Raw genomic sequence first — 24,676 nt, 5'->3', positions numbered from 1 at the left:
CAATTTGCTTCCTTTGCGCAGCTGAAGAATAAGTTTTCTCTCCCACAGTCTCATTTCTTTCGTTATCTGCAGGTTTGAAACTGCGTTAAGGAAAATATTTCACAATTTTTAAATAAACCAGAAAGTCATATTATTCAGAATCTTTTATCTTCTAACCCAGTGGTTCTCAGACTTTTTTCACCAAGTACCAACTCAATATAAAAATTGTCTTTCCAAGTACCACCATGATGACTAGTATTGAAATACAGTAGCGTAGTAGGCCTAATTAAGAAAATTAGCTTCAAGTGAATACATAACAAACATTAGAAAATTGAAAATAAAATAAAGGTTTAGCCTATTAAACTCAATTTACTGATCACATTGGTGTTATTGTATGTGTCAAAGGGTTAAAAGTGTGTTCACTTTTTACTTTAATTATTTAGCGATTCGGCAGTTCATTCCACTGTGGCGACCTCAGATTAATAAAGGGATTAAGCCGAAAAGAAAATGAATGAATGAATGATTCAGCGATTCCTCCCTGTACCACTAGAAGGAAGCCTGCATACTACTAGTGGTACATGTACCACAGTTTGAGAACCACTGCTCTAACCCTAATACTAGACATCTGATCTCAAGCTTTGTTACTGCTTTTGATGCACCAATATGTACTAAGCGCATTACGACAGCTTGGGCCATGGATTTGAATAAAGAAGTGGCTGATGAGATCTGGGAAGAAGCCCTGTCAAGAATAAAGAAAGGTTCTATAAATTTGAGACATAAATTAATCCAATTTACAGTTTTACATAGCCTTCACTTCTCCAAAACTAGATGAAGTAAAATATTTCCCTCTATATTCTCTAAATGTGACAGATGTGGTGGGGCAGAAAAGACTCTGGCACATTTATTTTGGTTTTGTCCTGTTCTTTACCAGTTTTGGTCCAAAATCTTTGAATTGTTTTCCAATGCATATGGAACCAATGTCCAGCCTGATTACAATTTGGCTATTTTTGCATATTCTTATATAATGGACACCTTTCCGTTTCAGTGTCAGAATGCCCTGTTGAGAATAAAGAAAGGTTCTATAAATTTCAGACATAAATTAGTTCAATTGAAAGTTTTACATTGCCTTCACCTCTCTAAAACTAGATTAAGTAAATATTTCCCTCTGTATCTCCTAAATATGACAGGTGTGGTGGGGCAGAAGGGACTCTTGACACATTCATTTTGGGTTTTATACTGTACTTTATGAGTTTTGGTCCAACATTTTTTAATTGTTTTACAGAGCTTATGGAACTAATATCCAACCTGACTACAATCTGACTATTTTTGGATATTCTAATGGACACCTTTCCGTTACTAAACAGCAAGCCCTGACAGTTGGCATGATTACAGCTAAAAAGAAGATTTTCCTTAATTGAAAATCTCCAAAGGCTCCCTGTTTAAAGAGATGGTTGAACGAGTTGCTTTATGACATTCAAATGGAACAACTACATCTTGAAACTTTACAGAAAAAAAGCTAAAACCAGATGGGGACCTATCTTTTTGTAAATCTTCATCTGTATCTCTAACCTAGTTTTACAAAACCTAATACTGGTTTTGTAAAAATGTGAGTATTGTCATCTCTTGTTCATATATTTATGCTACATATGTTGTGTGAATTGGTAACAGAGACAATCCCTCTTTTTTGTGTGGAATGGGGGTTATTGTCAATTATTCTGTACTATTTTTCTTCTTGTATTGGTATTGTACTTTTTTGTTAAATATCTTATAAAAGTTAAATAAAACAAAATATTACAAAACTATCAACTAGTGGCTTATTAGCATTTTGGCTGTTTATTATTTTATTATTCTGTATGACCATATTCTAGATTCTTTAGCCCCAACTAAACTACACCTTCCTCACAATCAAGACGTAGCAGATTATTAAAGACAAACGTGTAATAATTAGTGAATATGAGCTTGATGATAGTGTTACCAAACATTCCTGCAAAATAATACTTCAATAGAAAAAATATTTTAAGAAAATACACTGTTATGACAATATCTCATGATTTACTGCCATTTTCCATTCATTTACACTTTTGAATTGCATTATGGGACCTTGTAATCTGTTCCGACAACTTTTGATATTAACAATTTAACCCAGTTTAACAAAATAGCCTTTATTGACATTTCTTGTCGTTTAAAATAACACACTGCCTAAGAAACAGGTTTGAACAACACTGACAACATCTCATTATAAACTGCAACATAATTCAAATAAAGAGACTTTTAAAAGTTTTAACAACTAAAGTTGTCAGAACAAAGTTCGAGATACTATACTGAAATTATTGAGTAAATGAAAAAACCCTAATTCATTAGAAACTACATAAGACTATTAAGTGATTCCTTTAAATAATTTAGTGCACCGGGAAATATTTATGTACTCACAGAATATTTTAATTGATTAAGTTCTTAGGTTATTGTGCTAGGTTCATGATTAGGTTATAGAGTTATTGTCAACAATCAGATCAAAACAGTCGGCTCTAGTTTCTACACTGATTTGTCACCAAAGTTTGTTTTAATGCGCAAATCAGTAATAACCATATATGCACATTATTTTCACTTTAACTGTTTATAAAACTAAAGAAGAATTTGAATCAATTAACAAAAACTGATTGCGTATCAAACAAATGAGAAAGGATTTTCAAGCTCAGTGAATCCCCACACTTTCAGAAAGTAGCCTATGGATTTTTTCCTCCGCCGTATATAGAAGGAAAGTTTCTGATAACTGAAACCCACCGCAATTACACCCAGTGACCAATCAAAACCAAGACGCAAAGCAAAACAAAACATGCGATTGGTCTAAAGCGATGCTGGTTTCAAGGCGCCCCACGTGGAGGGGCAGTGATTCTGAATGAGGGGTGTGTAGAAACCGACGGCACATTATTGTATGTGCGCCTCACTTGCGCTCAAACCTTCCAGTCAGTGGGAAGCGCGTCTACTGAGCGCACGCGAGGCGAGCGAGGAAACCGCACTCTGTTCAAGACAACCAACTGAAGTTTTCCAGCAGACTCACGACTCTCTGAAACACAGCTCGAAAGTCACTGGATGCACAGCGGCATTCGGAGAGCAAGGGAAACTTTAAACAGCAGTCGGAAGATTCTCTCCAGACGCTTGAAGAATAACACAACGATGCGCGCGGTGTGGATTTAGTTTGGATGTATTTTCGGACTTTCTAAAAGGGGGTTTCTCCACATATCCACTCGTTTGCCTAGCATGATCGCTTTCAGACAACGAGAGCTATAAAGGGAGCTCAGACGAGGAGGTTTTTGTTGGTTTATTCGCAAACGAACAATCCACAGAAACTTTTTCTTTCTTGCGGAGCAACCGCAGCAGCTTCGTTTCATTCGGACCGAATCCAAAACAAATGGCTTTCCTCAAAATGCAACACTGTTGTGGAATTACTCGTTATTTTCTTCTCCTTTTCACTGTGGCTCTACAAACGACCAGCGGTCAGTATCACGGAGAAAAGGGCATCTCCATACCCGAGCACGGCTTCTGCCAGCCTATATCTATACCTCTCTGTACGGACATCGCCTACAACCAGACCATTATGCCGAATCTTTTGGGACACACCAACCAGGAGGACGCCGGTCTCGAAGTGCACCAGTTCTATCCCCTAGTAAAAGTGCAGTGCTCCATGGACCTGAAGTTCTTCCTGTGCTCCATGTACGCGCCGGTTTGCACGGTGCTCGAGCAAGCCATCCCGCCGTGTCGGTCCCTTTGCGAGCGCGCGAGACAGGGCTGCGAGGCCCTCATGAACAAGTTCGGCTTCCAGTGGCCCGAGCGGCTGCGCTGCGAGAATTTCCCGGTGCACGGCGCGGGTGAGATCTGCGTGGGCCAGAACACCTCGGACGCGGGGAGCCCCACTTCAAACCCGACGCCCTACGTCCCAGAACTGATCACATTACAGCCAAACCTGGTGGTCAGACCCAACCAGCAATTCACATGCCCGCTGCAACTCAAAGTGCCCACTTATCTGAAGTACCACTTTATGGGCGAAAAGGACTGCGGGGCGCCATGCGAGCCCACTAGACCCAACGGACTGATGTATTTCAGAGAGGAAGAAGTCAAATTCGGTCGCCTCTGGGTCGGCATTTGGTCAATTTTGTGCTGTGTTAGCACTTTGTTCACCGTCCTCACTTATTTAGTGGACATGAGGCGGTTTCGTTACCCGGAGAGGCCCATCATCTTCCTGTCCGGCTGTTACTTCATGGTGGCCGTTGCATATGCAGCTGGATTTTTCCTCGAAGACAAAGTCGTTTGCATCGACAAATTCAGCGACGACGGTTATAAAACCGTCGCGCAAGGCACGAAAAAAGAGGGTTGCACCATCCTCTTCATGATTCTCTACTTCTTCGGGATGGCGAGTTCAATCTGGTGGGTCATTTTATCTCTTACATGGTTTCTCTCAGCGGGCATGAAGTGGGGTCATGAAGCCATTGAGGCGAACTCTCAGTATTTCCACCTCGCCGCGTGGGCAGTTCCTGCGGTTAAAACCATCACCATCCTTGCCATGGGCCAAGTGGATGGCGACATGCTCACCGGGGTTTGCTACGTTGGCATCTACAACGTGGACTCTCTGCGCGGCTTCGTCCTGGCGCCCCTCTTCGTCTACCTCTTCATCGGTACCTCATTTCTCCTAGCCGGCTTCGTGTCGCTTTTCCGCATCAGAACCATCATGAAGCACGACGGCACCAAGACGGAGAAGCTGGAGAAGCTGATGGTGCGCATCGGCGTGTTCAGCGTGCTCTACACGGTGCCCGCCACTATCGTGATCGCCTGCTACTTCTACGAGCAGGCTTTCCGAGAGCAGTGGGAGAAGACCTGGCACATGCAGACGTGCAAGAGATTCGCGGTTCCCTGCCCGGTCAACAACTTCGCCCCCATGTCTCCAGACTTCACCGTATTCATGATCAAATACCTGATGACCATGATCGTAGGGATCACCTCTGGATTTTGGATATGGTCTGGAAAAACTCTGCAGTCGTGGCGCAGGTTTTATAAACGGCTCAGCAACAGCAACCAGGGCGAGACGACGGTATGAGAAAAAGAGCGATCGTTTTCGGTCATGCTTTGGCTGAATGTCTCGTGCGGACTGTTACGCGGAGAGAGACTTGTTGAGTGAGTTTTGCGGACACTACTGTGCGTGGAAACAAACGGAGCCTCATGAACAGTGTTATCAGCCCGAGTCTGTTTAACCATTGGGTTTTCTCGTATATTTGTATGTGGAGAGAGAGAGAAAAAGATACATTATTTCTGTGTAACACGATGTCATATCTCGGTCACATGTGAGACCTGTGCTCACGGTTGTGTACCTGAAATGTTGGATGTAGTTTGCCTTATACACACATGTACCAACACTTGTTTTAACCGGGGACTTGTATGACTTTCGCAGCCCTCCGTCGACAATCATGCATACTTGTGTGCACACACGGACCGTCGAGTACGCATTAGGATCCGGATTCTTATATGCATGTGTATACAGCTGTGAATTTATGCAAGCTCCCTTTAAACGACGTAACGTGTAAATAATCACCTTTTCTCAAAGAATATATGTATTTATGGAAATAATCTCGCAGTTTTTTACTTGATTTTTAAAATTTGGTAAGAGACCTTTGTATCTGTACAGTTTCGCTGAATAAAATGATTAGATTTTTAACACACTGACTCGGTTCACTTCTGTTAATCGATTTTCCTTCATAACAGTTCAAACATTACATTTGAGATATTTCTAGTTTTTTTTTTTTTTTTTAACTAAACCAGAAAGTGCTCAGCATAACTTTTTGAAAACTGGTGACCAAAATGTGGTATTAGAGTCTGGATTATAATTCATTTTAATTTGATTGAAAGAAGCAGCATAAAACATGCACATGTTCATATATAGCTACACTGTAAAATTCAAAAAGTTAAGGTAACTCAAACTATTTGAGGAAACCGATTGCAACAAACCATTTAAGTTCAAAAACTAATCCTAATAAGTACTGTGAACTTAATACATTTGAGTAAATGAAGCAATTTGAGCACAGTAAAACCCAATAAATTAAGAAAACTCGGAAACCGATTGCTACTAGCCATTTGAGTTAAAAAAATCTATATGAGTACTGTGAACTTAATTTAAGTTGAAGTAATGAGGTATTTAACCTTTTTTAAATTAGTAGAATTAACTTTCAGTCAATTTTGAGTTGACTACACTCATTTCATTACATAAAGTTGACTGTTGGGTTTTACAATGCCGTGTTTACATGATAGAATAAAATATATTCGTGTTTGTTAGAGAAACTCTAGCAGTGTAAATCTGGTGCTGTAGCGCCACCCACAGGCTACTGATATATTGGGAACACTTGATTTACAAGCTGATTTTACAGTATTTTCTTTTTTTTAAACTTTTATTTAAAAATGAAGAAATATGTAAAATACTGGAATACACGTGCATACAGTTACAAAAATATAAAAACAATAAGTAAATAAGAAATAGAAATGAAGAAGAGAACAAAATAAAGAAAAAGGAAGTACAAAATAAAACAAAAAACAGAGAGCATCAATGAATAATTTTCTGGAAGCATGATGTTTTGTTTGAAGTTTTTATTAACTTGCAGTTTTATTGTTGTTAGATAAACAACTTTAAGCAAGGAATCAATTTTAATTAAGAAATAGGCAAATGAGGGAGAGGATTTAAGAAATGTTTGTTTGTGGATAAATATTTTTGCATACAATATAAAAAATTCTATACACTATAAAACCCAACAGCCAACTTTATCACATGAAATGAGTTTTGTCAACTCAAAACTGACTGAAAGCTAATTCTACTCATTTGAAAAGAGTTTTGAACTTAGTGTAGAAGGTAATGAGTTCATTAAATACCTCATTACTTCAACTTAAACTTTAAAAGTTCACAGTGCTCATACAGATTAGTTTTTTAACTCAAATGATTTGTAACAATCTGTTTCCTCAAATGTTTTGAGCTGCCTTAACTTTTGGGTACAGTACTCAATTGGTTTAAGTTCTCTTCATTTATCCACACTGTAAGAAGTGATGTTTCTTAAAGCGAGTAAATCAATTGCCTTAAAAGCAACAAGTTGATTTCACAAATGTAATTTAAGTAAACCCATTGTAACTTGGAACTGTTACATTGACTTAATTTTTATAATTATACGTTTACTCACTTTTTAAAGTCAACTAATCCCTTTTTTACAGTGTTAGACTTCAGCATGTCTGTTGTTAATTAATTATTGTAATTATTACAATATTACATATTTGATACTTCATTAAGTCTACAATTACGTACGTATAATTATGTAATTTAGAAGACACTCTGGTGTCAAGAGCAGATTTATTTTAGTTATGTCATTTTGCAAGAGACAGGAAAGCTGGGGGAAAAACAAATATAGTAAAAGTGTATTGGAAAAAAGTGAATAGTTTTTTAAAGTGAGTACAATTTGCATAATAATAAAAATTAAGTCAATGTAACAGTTCCAAGTTACGATAGGTTTACTTACATTATTTTTGTAAAGTCAACGTGTTGCTTTTAAGACAATTGGTTAACTTGCTTTAACTAACTAATCACATTTTACAGTTTACCTTAACTTTTTGGGTTTTAAAGTGTGTGTATATATATATATTGTCACCTTGGAATTATAAGGTTCTATCTGCGTTCTGAATGATTTTGAGATATTAAGCTTTAAAATTTTTGCATTCCATAGCAAATAGTATTTGTGTAACATATGTTTTTTTTTTTTAATACAAAGTCTTAAAATGCAAACTAATTATAAAAAACATCCTATAATATAAATAAGTTGTCATTTAATAAGTAACTCAATTTTGACAAAAATGTTAGATAGAACCTTAGAATTCGTTATAGTATGATATAATACACATATATAAATAAATAAATATATATATATATATATATATATATATATATATATATATATATATATATATATATATATATATATATATACATACACACATACACATACACACACACACACACATAAATATATATATATATATGTGTGTGTGTGTGTGTATGTGTATGTGTGTGTATATATATATATATATATATATATATATATATATATATATATATATATATATATATATAATTGTTATATATAACAATTAAAATCCATCAAGTTAAAGAGTTGTTTCATTGATTGTGATTTATTTAAATAATGTAAATCCGACCAAACCTTTTGTGAGATTTTACATGTAAAAGAACATATGAGTCAAAGTTTCCTGATTTACTGACAGAAAGAACAAGTATCTGCAATATCAGTATATTTTGAGATAAATGTATTGACTGTATATATTTTGTGTAGAATTTTTCAAATGGATTTCCTTTGCTTTGTTTGGGATTATATATTTGTATGGGAGAAGCCATGTTCTTTTCCAATAAATATCATGTATTAACACTGACCAATATGATTTATCTCTTGAAGCGATTAGATTATTTTGTTTAAGAATTAGAAGAGTAATTTTGTTGTTTAATTTTTTATCTTATCTACTCATACCGTCTCATGATAAGGAGTGTTCTATGGTTCTTTTATTAAAATATAAAAAATACCATTTGTTGTTAGTTGCATTAGTTCTTTTGGGATAGCATTTACAATAGTGTTAAATGTCTTATAGTATATGGGATAGGAAACTGATGAATTTTCATAAATTGTTCAAAAGTTGATAAGTTCCCCAATTCATCAAACAAGGAAAATAAATCAAATATATCGCTGCCGTACAAATTAGGGAAAAAAATAAACATTTATTCTTAATTGTAATATCCATGTTGCTCCATAAAAATGTTTTTTTGTGGGGAAAAATGATGGGAATATTCTCCAATCAAGTAATGCTTGCTGGTAAAAGTTAGTTAATTTCATAGGGAGTTTATTTAGTGCAAAATTACACTTCAAAATAAATGGGAGACCGCCAATTTTATAACCAATAATTGCCAATAACTGACTTTATTGTATTACCAGTAAACTGCAAAAACAAATTACGTTATTTTTTTAAAAACAAGTTATATTTTATATAACGCAGACATTTAGGCTCCATACTCAACATCATCCATCTCTTGTACTCTTGACTGGCTTTATTGTAGACGATTTAAATTGCGTTGAGTGAAAACAACTAGAAACTATTAAGATTTGTAAATGTTTTTAAAATAAAATCGTAATAGTGAAATATTATATTAGTTTTAAATAATGGTTTTCTATTTAAATATAGTTGAAAATGTAATTTATTTCTGTTCTTTCAAAGTTAAGTTTTCTAACATCATTACTCTAGTCCTAATATGATAATTTTCAGCTCAATTTTGATTCATTTCCATTAGGCCTAGTGCTTACTCGTGGTTGTTAACACTGTTGAAACAATAAAAAAAAATATATATATATAATAACAGCATTTAAATTGTATATTTATAACATAATAAATGTCCCTTCTGATCCGTTTAGCATCTCCTTGAAGGAAAATTAATATTTATAAACAGAATGAGCACTATTTATGATACATGTATTTCAAATATGTACTTTAAATACAAAGTAGTGTAGGGACCCCTAAAATATTCTCAGATTATAATATGTTTTTTGTTTATTTCTAACTGCATGTAAGTAGTTAATCCAGCAACATTTGATTTTTGTATTTTTATGACACAACATATTAAGAGAGCACTATTTTGCTGGTCAGTTACTGTTCCTTTAAGATGACATCATAACGTAAGCTGCGTGAGAGAGCGAGAGAAAAAAAAAGAGAGGAGCCTCGTGAGAAGCAGCTGCAGATCGTTCTATGTGTTTTCATAGTTGGGAGACGATATATTGGTAATATTAAGTCTTCAAAGTGAAAGTAAAAGTGACTGGGACTCAGCTCGTTTTATTTGCTTTTCTCTCTGTGGAGTTTTCGCTTTGCGATTGTCGTGTATCACGCGAGTGTATGCTCTCAGCTGAGGACACCATGCTCGTAGCATAGCCGCTAACGCTAATGACATTTACCTGAGTGAACAGTGACTGTGCTGATTGAGTTGGTAGTGATGCTGCTCTGAACTGGACAGACCTGTTTCAGCGCTGGACGTGGAATTATCGCGTGGGACAGCGGTAAATCACAGCTTTGTGCAGGAGGGATTTCATTATATGTTTGGCTTTCATCGGATGGACGTAAGTGACATCATCATTGCATTTTGAGAGATCGTTCTGAAACAATACAACTGTGAATGTGCACCAACGAACTGGGCCCCAACGTTAAAGTATGCATACTAATGTTTTTTTTGACTGAGTGACTTTGTGACTGTTATGACTGTGACTGATTAATAATAAGTTTGTGAACTAGACCGAGACCATTTAAATTGTAAAGATTTGGAGGTTCACTTTATTCATTTTTTGTTTACAATTGTGAAACGATCTGAGTTAATAGTGTTTAGGTGTGTTATTTCAGAAGCGTTTAGCTTTAATGTGATTTTTATCTCATCTGTTGATTTGGGGTAAAACAAAATGTAAGGAAACATAAGAAATATAGAACAAAAGAAGTCAAGAAAGAACAACACTTAAACTTGTAAGGCTAGTTTACATATTTTATTTTGAAGAATTAAGGTGATAAATTTTGACTGAAAGAGTAAAACTTTATTTAGTGGGATTTCCATTTAAATTGTTTATTCTTCTTTATTCTATTCTATTGTTGTTGTTTTTTTATTTTCTTGTGATGTAGATAAAGGGCTGATTCTTTTATTTTATTTATTTTCTTTTTACTTTAAACAAAATTGTAACAAATTGTTATTATTTCTCTTAAAATCTAAATTTGACATCTCATTGTGTTTTTGTTATATATTGAATTCATATAAAAAACACAAAACAAACAAATTGCAAATATATACACACTGTAATAGTTTAATTCAGCTAAAACTAGTTTTTTAGAGTACAAAGGAGTAAAAATACCGGCTAATTCACCATTCAACTGCCGGGAACCCAGGTATTTCTGAACAGGATAGTTAAAAATAATTCTTAAGGTTAAGAAAAGGGTTACATTTTTGGAGGCACCGCTGGGATCTTGTTTTTTTTCCTTTTTACCAGATTTTTTTTCTCTTTAGCAAAAAAAAAAAATTATCTGAAATAGTGTTAATTAATATTGATATATTTTTCTGGCTTATTTTGCATAGTAACTCATTAGTTGAAGTATGGATATCTCTCAGACTGCTCAATGGAGTACAGAGGAGAACATAAATTCCTCACGTGCCATTGTGTTAAGCAATGTTCCTTTGAACACTAGTGATGAGACTATTGAGAAAGTGTTAAACACAGTGAAGGTTTTTGGTCGTACTCAAATTCATGGTCGACGTGGTGATGTGACTGGAAAACATTTGTTTGTGTTAGTGGAGACTAGAACTGATCTTGATCCAAGCACCATACCACCTGAAATAGGTATTGAAAGTGAAGCTGGACCCTGGCCTGTACACTTTGTAGGTAGAGTACAAGTTCAGAACCCTGCTCCTGAAAATGACACGTTTCAGTCCAAGTTGTTAACATTAATGCAGCAGGAGGGCAAGTCTATGGATGAAGTGAAAGCCATTTTGATGGGGGAGCATTCTCCTAAATCTGATATTAATGTGGATTTAGTTGATGCCATAGGTAAATTAGTGGACAGGTGTAATCAAGCGTCTAATGATGGACCCAGTTACAGAAAACTAAGGTTGTTTTCAGGTCTGAAACCTGTTCCTCCAGGTGAGGAAGAATATGAAATCTGGATGGAGCAAGCCGCACAAATGATCAGCGAATGGCAATGCACTGAAGCTTCTAAGAAACAACGCATTGTTGAGAGTTTGCGAGGTCCTGCTGCTGATATCGTTAGGTTTCTAAAAGTGAGCCAGCCATCTGCCACTGCAACTGAGTACTTGGCTGCTCTTGAAACTGCGTATGGAACTACTGAGTGTGGGCCTGACTTGATGGCTAAATTTCGTCACACTTACCAGGATAATGGAGAAAAACTTTCAGCCTTCTTGTATCGCTTAGATAAACTTCTTCACAGAGCATTGTTAAAGGGTGGGATTGATGTAGCTGGAATAAACAAAGCTAGAATGGAGCAGCTAATTAAGGGAGCACTTAGCAATGATATGGTTGCTCTGCGAATCAGAATGACTCACACTTTGCAGAATCCCCCATCTTTTACACAGTTAATGAAGGAAATACGTGAGGAGGAACACTGGGTGGCTGCAAGGGAAAATGTCAAAGCTTCGGTTGCCACTGTTATCTCTCCTCAGTCAGATGGGCCTTCTGAGTTACAAAGCCTGAAGAAGGAGGTGAAGGAGCTATCTTCACAGATGAGTCACCTATTGAATGTGGCTACTGCAACGTGTGCTTCTGAGTGTGCTCCTCAGAAAACATCTAGTAAAAACTCTGAGAGTGTGAAACGAGACAAATCACAACCAACTAAACTCACCCAGCAACCAGTGCCTGGGATCTTTTGCTACAAATGTGGTGAGGATGGACATAAAAAGTGGGAATGCAAGGGACAAGAGGACCTCAGGAAAGTAAATCAAAAGCTGATCAAAATGCATCGTTTGCAGGGAAACTGGGCAGGAGTTCAGTGAAGGAACGGCACGGGGCTCCTGGGACAACACGTTCCAATTGTGATTCTTTTTTACTTGATGCCAGTAAACCAAGATTGCCTGAAGGGTTGATAGGACCTGTTTCTGAAGTGCCTGTCCAGATAGAAGGTGTTTATGCAAAAGCCCTTCTTGACAGTGGCTCACAGGTGACTCTATTATACCGCAGTTTTTATGACACTTATCTAAAACACTTGGAACTTCAGCCTGTGGAAAACCTTGAGATATGGGGTTTAAGTTCGCATAAATACCCCTATGATGGGTACTTGCCCCTTAGACTTGAGTTTACAGAGAGTGTAGCTGGAGTGCATCAAATAATTGACACACTTGCGATTGTATGCCCTGACCCAGTAAAGCGAGAAGGAATAGCCATTTTGCTCGGGACTAACACTAGTCTAGTGAAGAAGCTACTTGAGTCTTGTCGTAAACAAGCTGGCGAAGAATTCCTTAATGTGCTGACCATACATCCTGTAATCAGAGAAGCATTTGAGACTATTCAACTAACAGATTTTTCTCAAGATGACTCCGACACGCATGGGACAGTTTGGTTCATAAAGCATAACCCAGTTGTCCTAAAACCAAACCAAGTTAGGCAGCTTCCTGGTCTGTTGAAATTTCCTGGTCAATCGACTGAGTCATTAGTATTAGTTGACAGAGTAGCAGATAGTGACACAAGTTCTGAGCATCTAGATGTGAGACCTGAACTACATGCAGCATCTGTTGTATCCAGTCGGCAAGTTACAGTGACTGTGAGGAACATGTCTAATAGAGAAATATGGGTGAAGAGAGGAACTCCGCTTGCACACGTTCTTCCGGTGTCCTTAGTGCCACAATTGACTGCTAAACAACCACCAGTACAAAATCCTTTGTCACCTGCTTCTTTTGATTTTGGAGATTCCCCAATGCCTGAGGAAGCAAAACAGAGCTTACGGGAGAAAATGATGCAGAGAAAGGATGTGTTTTCTCTACACGAGTGGGACGTGGGCTGTTCAAAAAGCACCACTCATGAGATAAGGTTGAATGATTCGCGCCCTTTTAGAGAGAGATCTCGTCGTCTTGCCCCTGCTGACTTAGAAGATGTGCGACTGCATTTACAAGAACTGCAGAGTAGTGGTATTATTTCTGAGTCTCGCAGCCCCTACGCTTCACCTATTGTTGTTGTGCGTAAAAAGTCAGGGAAGGTTAGAATGTGTGTCGACTATCGAACACTTAATCAACGAACTACTCCAGACCAATATACTGTGCCCCGCATTGAAGATGCTCTCCATAGTCTATCGGGAAGTAAGTGGTTCAGTGTTCTCGATTTGAGGAGTGGGTACTACCAGATACCCATGAGTGATGCTGATAAGGAAAAGACTGCGTTCATATGCCCGTTAGGGTTCTATCAATTTGAACGTATGCCTCAGGGTATTTGTGGAGCACCCGCCACTTTTCAAAGAGTCATGGAACGTACTGTAGGGGATATGAACTTTTTGGAAGTGCTTGTATACCTTGATGATTTGATTGTCTTTGGGCGAACCATTGATGAGCACGAAGAGCGTCTTTTGAAAGTGCTCGATAGGCTTAGTGATGAGGGACTAAAGATCTCCCTTGACAAGTGTCAGTTTGGTAGGACTTCAGTGAACTATGTAGGACATATAGTGTCACAAGATGGAATTTCGACTGATCCGTCCAAGATAGAGGCTGTTGTATCCTGGCCTAAGCCCCAGACAGTGACAGAGCTCAGGTCTTTTCTAGGATTCTGTGGATATTACAGGCGCTTTGTTAAGGATTTCTCGAAGTTGTGCCGCCCTCTTAATGAATTGCTGAAGGGATATCCATCTACCAGGAAGAACAGAGATTCACCTGTTTGCAACACTAAGCCCTGCTATAAGTCCTCTGAACCGTTTGGTTCTCGATGGTCGGCTCAGTGTGACACAGCTTTTGAAACGCTGAAAAAGTGTTTGACACAAGCGCCAGTGTTAGCCTTTGCGGATGTACAGAAGCCATATGTCTTGCACGTGGACGCAAGCATGGATGGACTAGGAGGAGTTTTGTATCAAGAACATGAGAGCGGATTACGTCCAGTAGCTTTTATCAGTCGCAGCTTATCCCCTTCAGAGAGAAACTATCCAGCCCATAAACTGGAATTCTTAGCACTGAAGTGGGCTGTTGTGGATCGACTGCACGACTATCTATATGGTGTTCCGTTTGAGGTTAGAACCGACAATAATCCTCTAACCTATATAACAAAATCAGCAAAACTGGATGCGACAGGTCACCGTTGGCTGTCTGCCTTGACCACCTACAATTTCAGCCTAAAATACAGACCTGGCCGCAGAAATGTTGATGCTGATGCGTTGTCGAGGCGTCCGCATACTCACCGCAGTGAGGACGATGAGTGGCAGGAAATTCCAGCTGTAGGGGTGAGGACTTTTTGTCAAGCTGTGTCCCTTGAAAAGAGAGCAGAGAACGGATTTTACACTTGTGTGGTGAAACAAGCTGGAGCACACATGTCTGCTGTCCCCAAAGCTTACTCTCATGTTATGGAAGTAGCTGCTGATCACCTACCCTTGTTTAGTTCAAGTGACCTTCAAACAGCTCAGAGGAATGACTCTTTACTTGGCGAAGTGTGGAAAGCTGTGTGTGATAAGAAACCTGCTAGTAGCATTCGAAGTAGCCATCCTAGTATGAAAATTCTGAAACGGGAGTGGGAAAAATTGGTAGTAAATAATGGGATGCTTTACAGAATTGTCAGACAGAGTAATCACAAAGTGAAACAACAGCTTGTACTACCAAAACAATTTCACAGCTCAGTGTTGAAGTCTTTGCATGATGACATTGGACATTTAGGGTTTGAGAAGTCCTATGGTCTAGTCCGAGATTGATTTTATTGGCCACACATGAAGCCTGATGTGGAATCCTACTGTAAGACCTGTGAGCGCTGCATCAAAAGAAAGACGTTACCTCAAAGAGCGGCTCCTTTGTCACATATGCAGAGTTCAGGACCTCTGGACCTTGTATGTATTGATTTTCTTTCCATTGAAGCTGACTCTCGAAATGTGTGCAATGTCTTAGTGGTTACTGACCATTACACACGCTACGCCCAAGCTTTTCCCACTAGAGATCAAAAAGCTTCAACAGTGGCAAAGACTTTGTGGGAGAAATATTTCATACATTATGGTCTCCCTACTCGAATTCACTCTGACCAAGGCAGAGATTTTGAGAGCCAGTTAGTGTCTGAAATGCTGACTATGCTAGGGATTAAGAAATCTAGAACATCACCATATCATCCCCAAGGTGATCCCCAGCCTGAGAGATTTAACAGAACTCTGTTGAATATGCTGGGTACCTTAGAGCCTAGTCAGAAAAGTAAATGGAGCCAGCACATAGCACGTTTAGTACATGCTTATAATTGTACTGTCAATGAAGCTACAGGTTTCTCTCCTTACTTTTTGATGTTCGGCCGAGAAGCTAGACTGCCTGTTGATGTTTGCTTTGGCGTGTCTGCTGATAGCTCATCATCTGGTTCCTATTCAAAGTATGTGTCCAAAATGAAGCAGGAATTACAGGCAGCTTATCAGTTGGCTCAGGTTTCCTCTGAAAAGATGAATCAAAGTAACAAAGCAAGGTATGATCAGAAAGTTCGCTATCATAGTTTAAGTGTGGGGGACAGAGTTCTGATCCGAAACCTTGGTCTCAAGGGAAAACAAAAACTTGCCGATAGGTGGAGTGAAAATCCTTATGTAGTGGAAAGTCAATTGTCTGGTATTCCAGTTTATCGTTTGAAGCCTGTTGATGGTAATGGACCAATTAAAGTCATGCACCGGAATCACCTCTTGCCTTTAGGACAAGAAGTAAGGCTAAAGCCCAAGGTAGATTTAGGTCCTACTTCTTTACCTAAGAATTTGAGGCATAGAAGTGTGAAAGAGAAGCTTAAAACTGCTCAGTCAGAAAACCCGCCTATTGCAGTTGATGTTTTCTCAAGAGAACATGATTCTTCAGATTCAGACTCTGAATATGGGTGTTATGTTGAGGATATGGCACCGATTTCATCTGAAAGTGCTCAGGAGATACAGGGTGAAACTCCTGAACAAGCTGTAGAATGCTTAGACTATAGCAATGCTCACCGTGTGTCTGAAATACCAGTTATCCCATTTCAAAGTGAAACCTCTGAATTTCAGTTAACAGATGCAGATAGGAACACTGATGTAGTGGATAATGTAATGACTGAAGTTTCTGAGAGTACATCACAGACTACTGTTCAGAGTACTGATAATGAAACTCAGCAAGAGATTGTACCTTTTGAAGTACGTAGGTCTAGTAGGGAGAGAAAACCTTCTACCAGATTTACTTATGACAAGCTGGGTGTACCATACCTTCATTCTGTATCATCTAAATGCTGTGGTATTAATGCACTTACCACAGAAGTGCTTAATGTTTATGGGAGTTTAAATAAATCACATGCTTGGTGGTGTAATCCCAATGCTTTGTGTACAACCTGTAAAAACCGACCTGTACTTGTGCCCTTTAAACAGATGGTTGCTATGTAATTGATCTGCAGCAATTTAGTAACCAGCATGGGGACATACTGGATATTTGGTGGGGGGAGTATGTAGGGACCCCTAAAATATTCTCAGATTATAATATGTTTTTTGTTTATTTCTAACTGCATGTAAGTAGTTAATCCAGCAACATTTGATTTTTGTATTTTTATGACACAACATATTAAGAGAGCACTATTTTGCTGGTCAGTTACTGTTCCTTTAAGATGACATCATAACGTAAGCTGCGTGAGAGAGCGAGAGAAAAAAAAAGAGAGGAGCCTCGTGAGAAGCAGCTGCAGATCGTTCTATGTGTTTTCATAGTTGGGAGACGATATATTGGTAATATTAAGTCTTCAAAGTGAAAGTAAAAGTGACTGGGACTCAGCTCGTTTTATTTGCTTTTCTCTCTGTGGAGTTTTCGCTTTGCGATTGTCGTGTATCACGCGAGTGTATGCTCTCAGCTGAGGACACCATGCTCGTAGCATAGCCGCTAACGCTAATGACATTTACCTGAGTGAACAGTGACTGTGCTGATTGAGTTGGTAGTGATGCTGCTCTGAACTGGACAGACCTGTTTCAGCGCTGGACGTGGAATTATCGCGTGGGACAGCGGTAAATCACAGCTTTGTGCAGGAGGGATTTCATTATATGTTTGGCTTTCATCGGATGGACGTAAGTGACATCATCATTGCATTTTGAGAGATCGTTCTGAAACAATACAACTGTGAATGTGCACCAACGAACTGGGCCCCAACGTTAAAGTATGCATACTAATGTTTTTTTTGACTGAGTGACTTTGTGACTGTTATGACTGTGACTGATTAATAATAAGTTTGTGAACTAGACCGAGACCATTTAAATTGTAAAGATTTGGAGGTTCACTTTATTCATTTTTTGTTTACAATTGTGAAACGATCTGAGTTAATAGTGTTTAGGTGTGTTATTTCAGAAGCGTTTAGCTTTAATGTGATTTTTATCTCATCTGTTGATTTGGGGTAAAACAAAATGTAAGGAAACATAAGAAATATAGAACAAAAGAAGTCAAGAAAGAACAACACTTAAACTTGTAAGGCTAGTTTACATATTTTATTTTGAAGAATTAAGGTGATAAATTTTGACTGAAAGAGTAAAACTTTATTTAGTGGGATTTCCATTTAAATTGTTTATTCTTCTTTATTCTATTCTATTGTTGTTGTTTTTTTATTTTCTTGTGATGTAGATAAAGGGCTGATTCTTTTATTTTATTTATTTTCTTTTTACTTTAAACAAAATTGTAACAAATTGTTATTATTTCTCTTAAAATCTAAATTTGACATCTCATTGTGTTTTTGTTATATATTGAATTCATATAAAAAACACAAAACAAACAAATTGCAAATATATACACACTGTAATAGTTTAATTCAGCTAAAACTAGTTTTTTAGAGTACAAAGGAGTAAAAATACCGGCTAATTCACCATTCAACTGCCGGGAACCCAGGTATTTCTGAACAGGATAGTTAAAAATAATTCTTAAGGTTAAGAAAAGGGTTACAGTAGTATTTTGTATTTAATAGGGTTGATGAAAATTGCTTAAAATTTTGTATCAGAATACTTTAGTGTCTTTTTTAAAATACTGTAAAATACTTAGTAAGAAATCTACATCATTCTACATCATATAAATGCACGCTCTGTTTGGTGCTTTAAATTTTATTGGCTCTTCCATTTAAAGAAGAATTGTAAATATCTTAGGAGTAATAATAGTAGTTTTGGATGGATTGCTGATGCCAAATGTTTGCAACAAACAAAAACAAACAACAGAAATCAATCCTACAGTAGCGATTCCTACAATACTTTATTGGCTGTTTCAAATGCCTGTAGTTGTTCAGTATGTCCACGGTATGAAGAGGAAAGATGCAAGCCTTAAGATGTCACAACATATGAAACACAAATATTTAATAATCAAAAATAATTATTAGAAATCAAAAAGAGTTCAATAGCAAAAAAATAAATAAAAATTCTGTGAACAAAAATGATAAATTAACTCTTTATTTAACACCCTTTTAAATATTAAGAGGTTGAATAACCCTTGTACAGAGATGATGGCAATTTTACTGGCCACATTCGCTATCAAACATTGTTTACTTCTCAAAGTCAGTTTAATGGGGAAGGGATTGATCGAATAGGTCTAATTAAAGGAAGATTTGCTAAAAAAAATTTTCCTCCTTTGTAAAAGTATTTTGTAGTATTTTTAAAACAAAAAATACTATATTTTATTTTGATACATGTTGTGGCTGCAGTATTTTGTAGTATACACCTGAAGTTAAGGTATTTACTATTTTATTTTAAAATATATTTCAATGTATTTTTGCTTAACCCTATTTATATAAAAAACATGTTTAAATAGTAATTTTTAATGGAAATATATCAGTATTTTCACAAAAATATCAAGTAGCACAAATGTTTTCTATATTTACAATAATAAAAGTGTTTCTTGAGCAACAAAATCTGAGTATTTGAATTATTTTTGGACAATCATGTGCTATTTAACATAAATGAACAAATTAAACAGAATAAAAAGGTTAAAAATAGATCATATTATTTTTAGATTTTGCAGTGATGCCAAAGAAAATTAGTTTTCATAGATCTTATCAATTAACGTTTTAATCCTTATTTATTTATTTATTTATTTATTTATTTATTTTATTTTATTTTATTTATTTTTTATTTATTTATTTATTTATTTTTTTGCTTAGTGTAAAGATCATTTTAACACCATTTGAAGACCATTTTGAGCTTTCCTTTTGTGTAATGGAATAGATTCCTTAGATAAATCTTCACAGAACATTAATGTTCATAAATAACCTTAATTTTTTAAAAGTGTGTAGACAATGTATATTGGACAAACTGCACAGAAAAAGGAATAACCAAAATATCAGCAAAACTTTCAATAACTGATTTTTTCAATAAAAATAAGTAAGCATTTAAATTTAAAATACTGAAAATAAGATAAAAAATCATATAAAGTAATGTTTGCTGACCTTAACGTGAAGTCTTTAGCCCTATTTTACTAATGATGAGTTTTAATAATTCCAGTGGGGGTTAAAAACCTCCAGGATTACAGGCTGTTTCTGCTTCCTGCACACAGACTAAAGTTTGAGAGAAAAAGCGAGGCTGTGCTTCGCGGGTGCAGGCAGGTTAATGGTAACTATCCTCACATTCTGCCCTCATCAGCCCATTACGCCCTGCAGGTGGTCAGACCAGGGTTCTGCTCACCGTCACAAAGCATGATCTCACAGAGTAATAAAACGATTCACCACGTAACACAAGGCACATGGAGATGTGGTCATGAAGGCCTGCGCTGTGGTTCAGAGGAATCCAGAGCAAAGTGAAGACATATTTACTCTACAGTAAACTCACAGACGCTGAGTTTAAACCTCTAACAGATCTGAGAATGTTAGAGCATAAGAGTCAATCTCTTCACAACAAGGTTCCATTTATTAACAGTATTTCACTGTAACTTACCTTTGATTCATTTACAAAAGGTTTAGTTCAGCCAGAAATGAAAAGCCTGTTATTAATTACTCACCCTCATGCTGTTAAAACCCTCTGAGATGTTTTCTGAATACAAACTAAAATTGTAAATGAATTGGTAAATATGGACCCCTATCAAAGGCATATGATGTCCATGTTATATGAAGTGATTCAAATAACTGCCTCCCCATCCCTATAGGTCTTATAAAGCAAAAGTGGGAAGAGGAACTGGGACTAGAAATTACACATGGTCTTCTACAGTTTAGGGTGTTTCAGGCTTCACATATTTATATGTGAATATGTGGTTTGGAGCCAGCAGATCGGAGTCATATGTTCTGGGGATGCCCTAGATTAGGTACATTTTGGACCGATATCTTTAAATCATTAACATCTATATGTAAAAGATATGGATCCTAACCTTTTGACTACAATTTTTGGTGCAGTGCTAGAAAAAATGCACCTATCAGCTAATCATGCAATCTCTGCCTTCTATTCATTATTGGCCATGCCAGATGCCTGATTCTTCTATGGTGGAAAAAAGCAAACCCACCATCCCACAAACCCTGATTTTAGAAGTGTTATCACATCTTAAACTCAAGCACCTTAAATACACCATCTGAGGCTTAACAAAAAAGTTAAGTTAAATTACAAGTTGAGTTAAATTACAGAAATCTACCTAAACATAAAATTTAAGCAAACTTCTGTAATTTAACGTCTGTTGTTCAATGGTAAATTTCTGTAATTTAACATTTGTTATTCTGTGGTAAATTTCTGTAATTTAATATCTGTTATTCTATGGTAAATTTATGTATTTAATGTATGTTATGCTATAGCAAATTTCTGTAATTTAATGTATGCTATTCTACAGTAAACTTCTGTAATTTAATGTCTGCTATTCTACAGTAAATTTATGTAATTTAATATATTTTATTCTACAGTAAATTTCTGTAATTTAATGTCTGATATTCTACAGTAAATTTCTGTATTTTAACGTCTGTTATTCTACAGAAAACTTCTGTAATGTAACGTCTGTTATTTTATGGTCATTTTCTGTAATTTAGCATTTGTTATTCTGCAGCAAATGTCTGTAATTTAACGTCTGTTATTCTCTGGTAAATTTCTGTAATTTAACCTCTGTTATTCTATGGTAAATTTCTGTAATTTAACGCCTGTTGTTCTACGGTAAATTTCTGTAATTTAGCTCCTGTTATGCTATGGTAAATATTTGTAATTTAACGTCTGTTATTCTACGGTAAATTTCTGCAATTTAACATTTGTTGTTCTACGGTAAATTTCTGTAATTTAACATCTGTTATTCTGTGGTAAATTACTGTAATTTAACGTCTGTTATTCTATGGTAAATTTCTGTAATTTAACGTCTGTTATTGTTAAGTAAATTTCTGTAACTTAACATCTGTTATTCTATGGTACATTTTTATAATTTAACGTATATTATTCTATGGTAAATTTCTGTAATTTAACATCTGTTATACTGTAGTAAATTACTGTGATTTAACATATGTTATTCTGTGGTAATTTAACGTCTGTTATGCTATGGTAAATTTCTGTAATTTAACGTCTATTATTTTATGGTAAATTTATGTAATTTAACGTCTGTTATTCTAAAGCAAATTTCTGTAATTTAGCGTCTGTTATTCTACAGCAAATTTCTGTAATTTAACGTCTGTTATGCTACAACAAATTTCTGTAATTTAGCATCTTTTATGCTATGGTAATTTTTTGTAATTTAGCATCTGTTATTCTACGGCAATTTTTTGTAATTTAACATCTGTTATTTTACAGCAAATTTCTGTAATTTAATGTCTGTTATTCTATGTTAAATTTCTGTAATTTAACACCTGTTGTTCTACGGTACATTTCTGTAATTTAGCTCCTGTTATGCTATGGTAAATATCTGTAATTTAACGTCTGTTATTCTACGGTAAATTTCTGTAATTTAGCGTGTGTTATTCTATGGTAAATTTCTGTAATTTATCATCTGTTATTCTACAGTAAATTTCTGTAATTTAACATCTGTTGTTCTATGGTAATTTTCTGTAATTTAGCATCTATTCCACAGCAAATTTCTGTAATTTAGCGTCTGTTATGCTATGGTAAATTTCTGTACTTTAACGTGTTATTTTATGGTCATTTTCTGTAATTTAACAGCCGTATTTTAATGCTGCCAGAAAAATAACATAAATTTATGTATTTTTTTACAGTGTGTTAAAAATGTTGTTCAATATGTGTGTTGTGAGAAAATTGAATACTATACAAAATCAATAAAAATATTGGATAAAAGATTGATGAAATCAGAGACCATCTTTGGAATCCAAATGAAGATATTTCAGAAAAAATCCGAGAGCTCTCTTATCCTCCATAGCCAGCAGATGTCCCAAGACATTCAACAGTTTGGTGTGCCAAAAAAAACTGTAAATATGACTTTGTTTGCCGTTGTCTTCTCTTCCGTGTCAGTTTTTTATGGTACAAGTATACTACTGGCAGCACAATGTATTTCCAGCACAACATTCAAGCATTGTATTGCCTGTAGTAAACGCGCACCCTGACCTAAGACATACAACATTAGCAAAACATTACCAAAGATGTTTTTTTGCTTTATCAGCAGCTCACAAAAGTGTTCATGGAGCTTTATAAGGTTACATTTGAACCACTAAAAATAACATAGAATGTTTTAAATATGTTGTTCAAACATGTTACAATGTTGGAAACCGGTAACCATTGGGTTTCATATTTGTTTTTTATACAATGGCTGTCAATTTTTACAGGTTTCCAACATTCTTCAAAATATCTTAATTTGTGTTCAACAGAACAAAGAACTCAAACTGGTTTCAAACAAGTGAAGAGTGAGTAAATGATGACCATTTTGGGGTGAACTATCCCTGTTACTAGCATTAACATAATGAGACCTAAATCTACAGTTTTCCCCAATATGCTGATCCCAAACATGTTTGTTAGACACAATAACACCTGCTGTCACACACCACGCAATAACCTCTCCCCCCACCCCACCCCACTCTCCACCTTTCTTTCAATGTCTTGTATGTTTTTGTTTCTCAAACTGTCACGGTATCCTGTCACATTACTTAAGGACATCCTGCAGGTCTTTTAGTCATACATTTGAACAATTTCTCCCGTCAGTTTGATTGATGGAGGGGTTTTCTGTAAAGGAAGCAAAAATCTGCTTCTCGCAGCTCAGTCAATAACACTATAATTAGGGATGTGCTATCCTGAGCATATGACAGGATGAGGCCCTGGCTCAAGTTATTCACAAAAGCTCTCATTTAGCATTTGTTTGTATTTTTGGCAGGTTTAGCAAAGGTAGTCAGAGTTGCTGGTCTGACCAGGAGGGGGTAATTGCTTGGTTGCAACCAAGGCAACATGAAAACAGTGCTGTAGAGAGGAGCTGTGAAGAACCTGGCAACAGAAAAAACTCAGCAAACACAGACATTCACAACATGGGACGAAATTGCTCTATAGCATGTAAAAAGCAGCGGGTGGGGATGCTGAGCGAACAAGCAAATGCATTCTGAATTAAAGCAAAATGGTCAATGAGGAGACGAGCCCTGCGACATAATCAACAACAGTGAGTATAAATGTGTTGAACAACTGTGGAAAATGCTGACTCCGCTTTCCTTAATTTATGCTGTTTCAGGTTCTTTGAAACTAAGAAACAAAAAACACTACAATACAATATTTTAAAGTAATAACAAACATGATTCATTTTAGTTTCCCCAAAGAGCCTTTCCATTGACAGTATATTACCTTTCATTATTCACTCTTAAATGTATGGCTTTTTTGGCGGTGAAGGTTCCACAAAGAATATTTAGCACCTATGGAATCTTTTATTTAATTAAAAGGTTCTTTACACTTTTAAAGGTTCAGAATTTGTCCCATACATGGGCTCATTTGTTCAGTTTTGACTGCTAAGCCATTAGATTGTGAAAATAACCCATCAAAAGCTTTAGGACCTAGTGGAATCTGATGGAAGTGAGGTCGTCTTACTGACCTTAAA

The 24,676-nt window shown here is 36.2% G+C and overlaps 2 protein-coding genes across 4 annotated transcripts in view; both read left to right on the top strand.

Moving 5' to 3' along the window:
- The first annotated feature begins 2,948 nt into the window (after positions 1–2,948).
- Positions 2,949–5,683, top strand: fzd7a (frizzled class receptor 7a). The gene is given in 1 exon segment (NM_131139.2): positions 2,949–5,683. A coding segment is annotated over 1 exon segment (1,680 nt). The 5' UTR covers positions 2,949–3,388; the 3' UTR covers positions 5,069–5,683.
- An 18,057-nt stretch (positions 5,684–23,740) lies between these two features.
- The window catches only part of zmp:0000000979, a 96,134-nt gene continuing 95,198 nt past the window's right edge, over positions 23,741–24,676 (top strand). For all 3 annotated transcript variants that reach the window (XR_015499223.1, XM_087267544.1, XM_087267543.1), the window contains exon 1: positions 23,741–24,247. The gene's annotated coding sequence lies outside the window, so the exon portion shown is untranslated. The remainder of the gene's footprint in view (positions 24,248–24,676) is intronic.

Source organism: Danio rerio, chromosome 9 (genome assembly GCF_052040795.2).
Source record: "Danio rerio strain M-AB ecotype USA chromosome 9, GRCz13ab, whole genome shotgun sequence".
Classification (NCBI taxonomy): Eukaryota; Metazoa; Chordata; class Actinopteri; order Cypriniformes; family Danionidae; genus Danio; species Danio rerio.
This window is presented reverse-complemented; position numbering and strand designations above follow the sequence as displayed.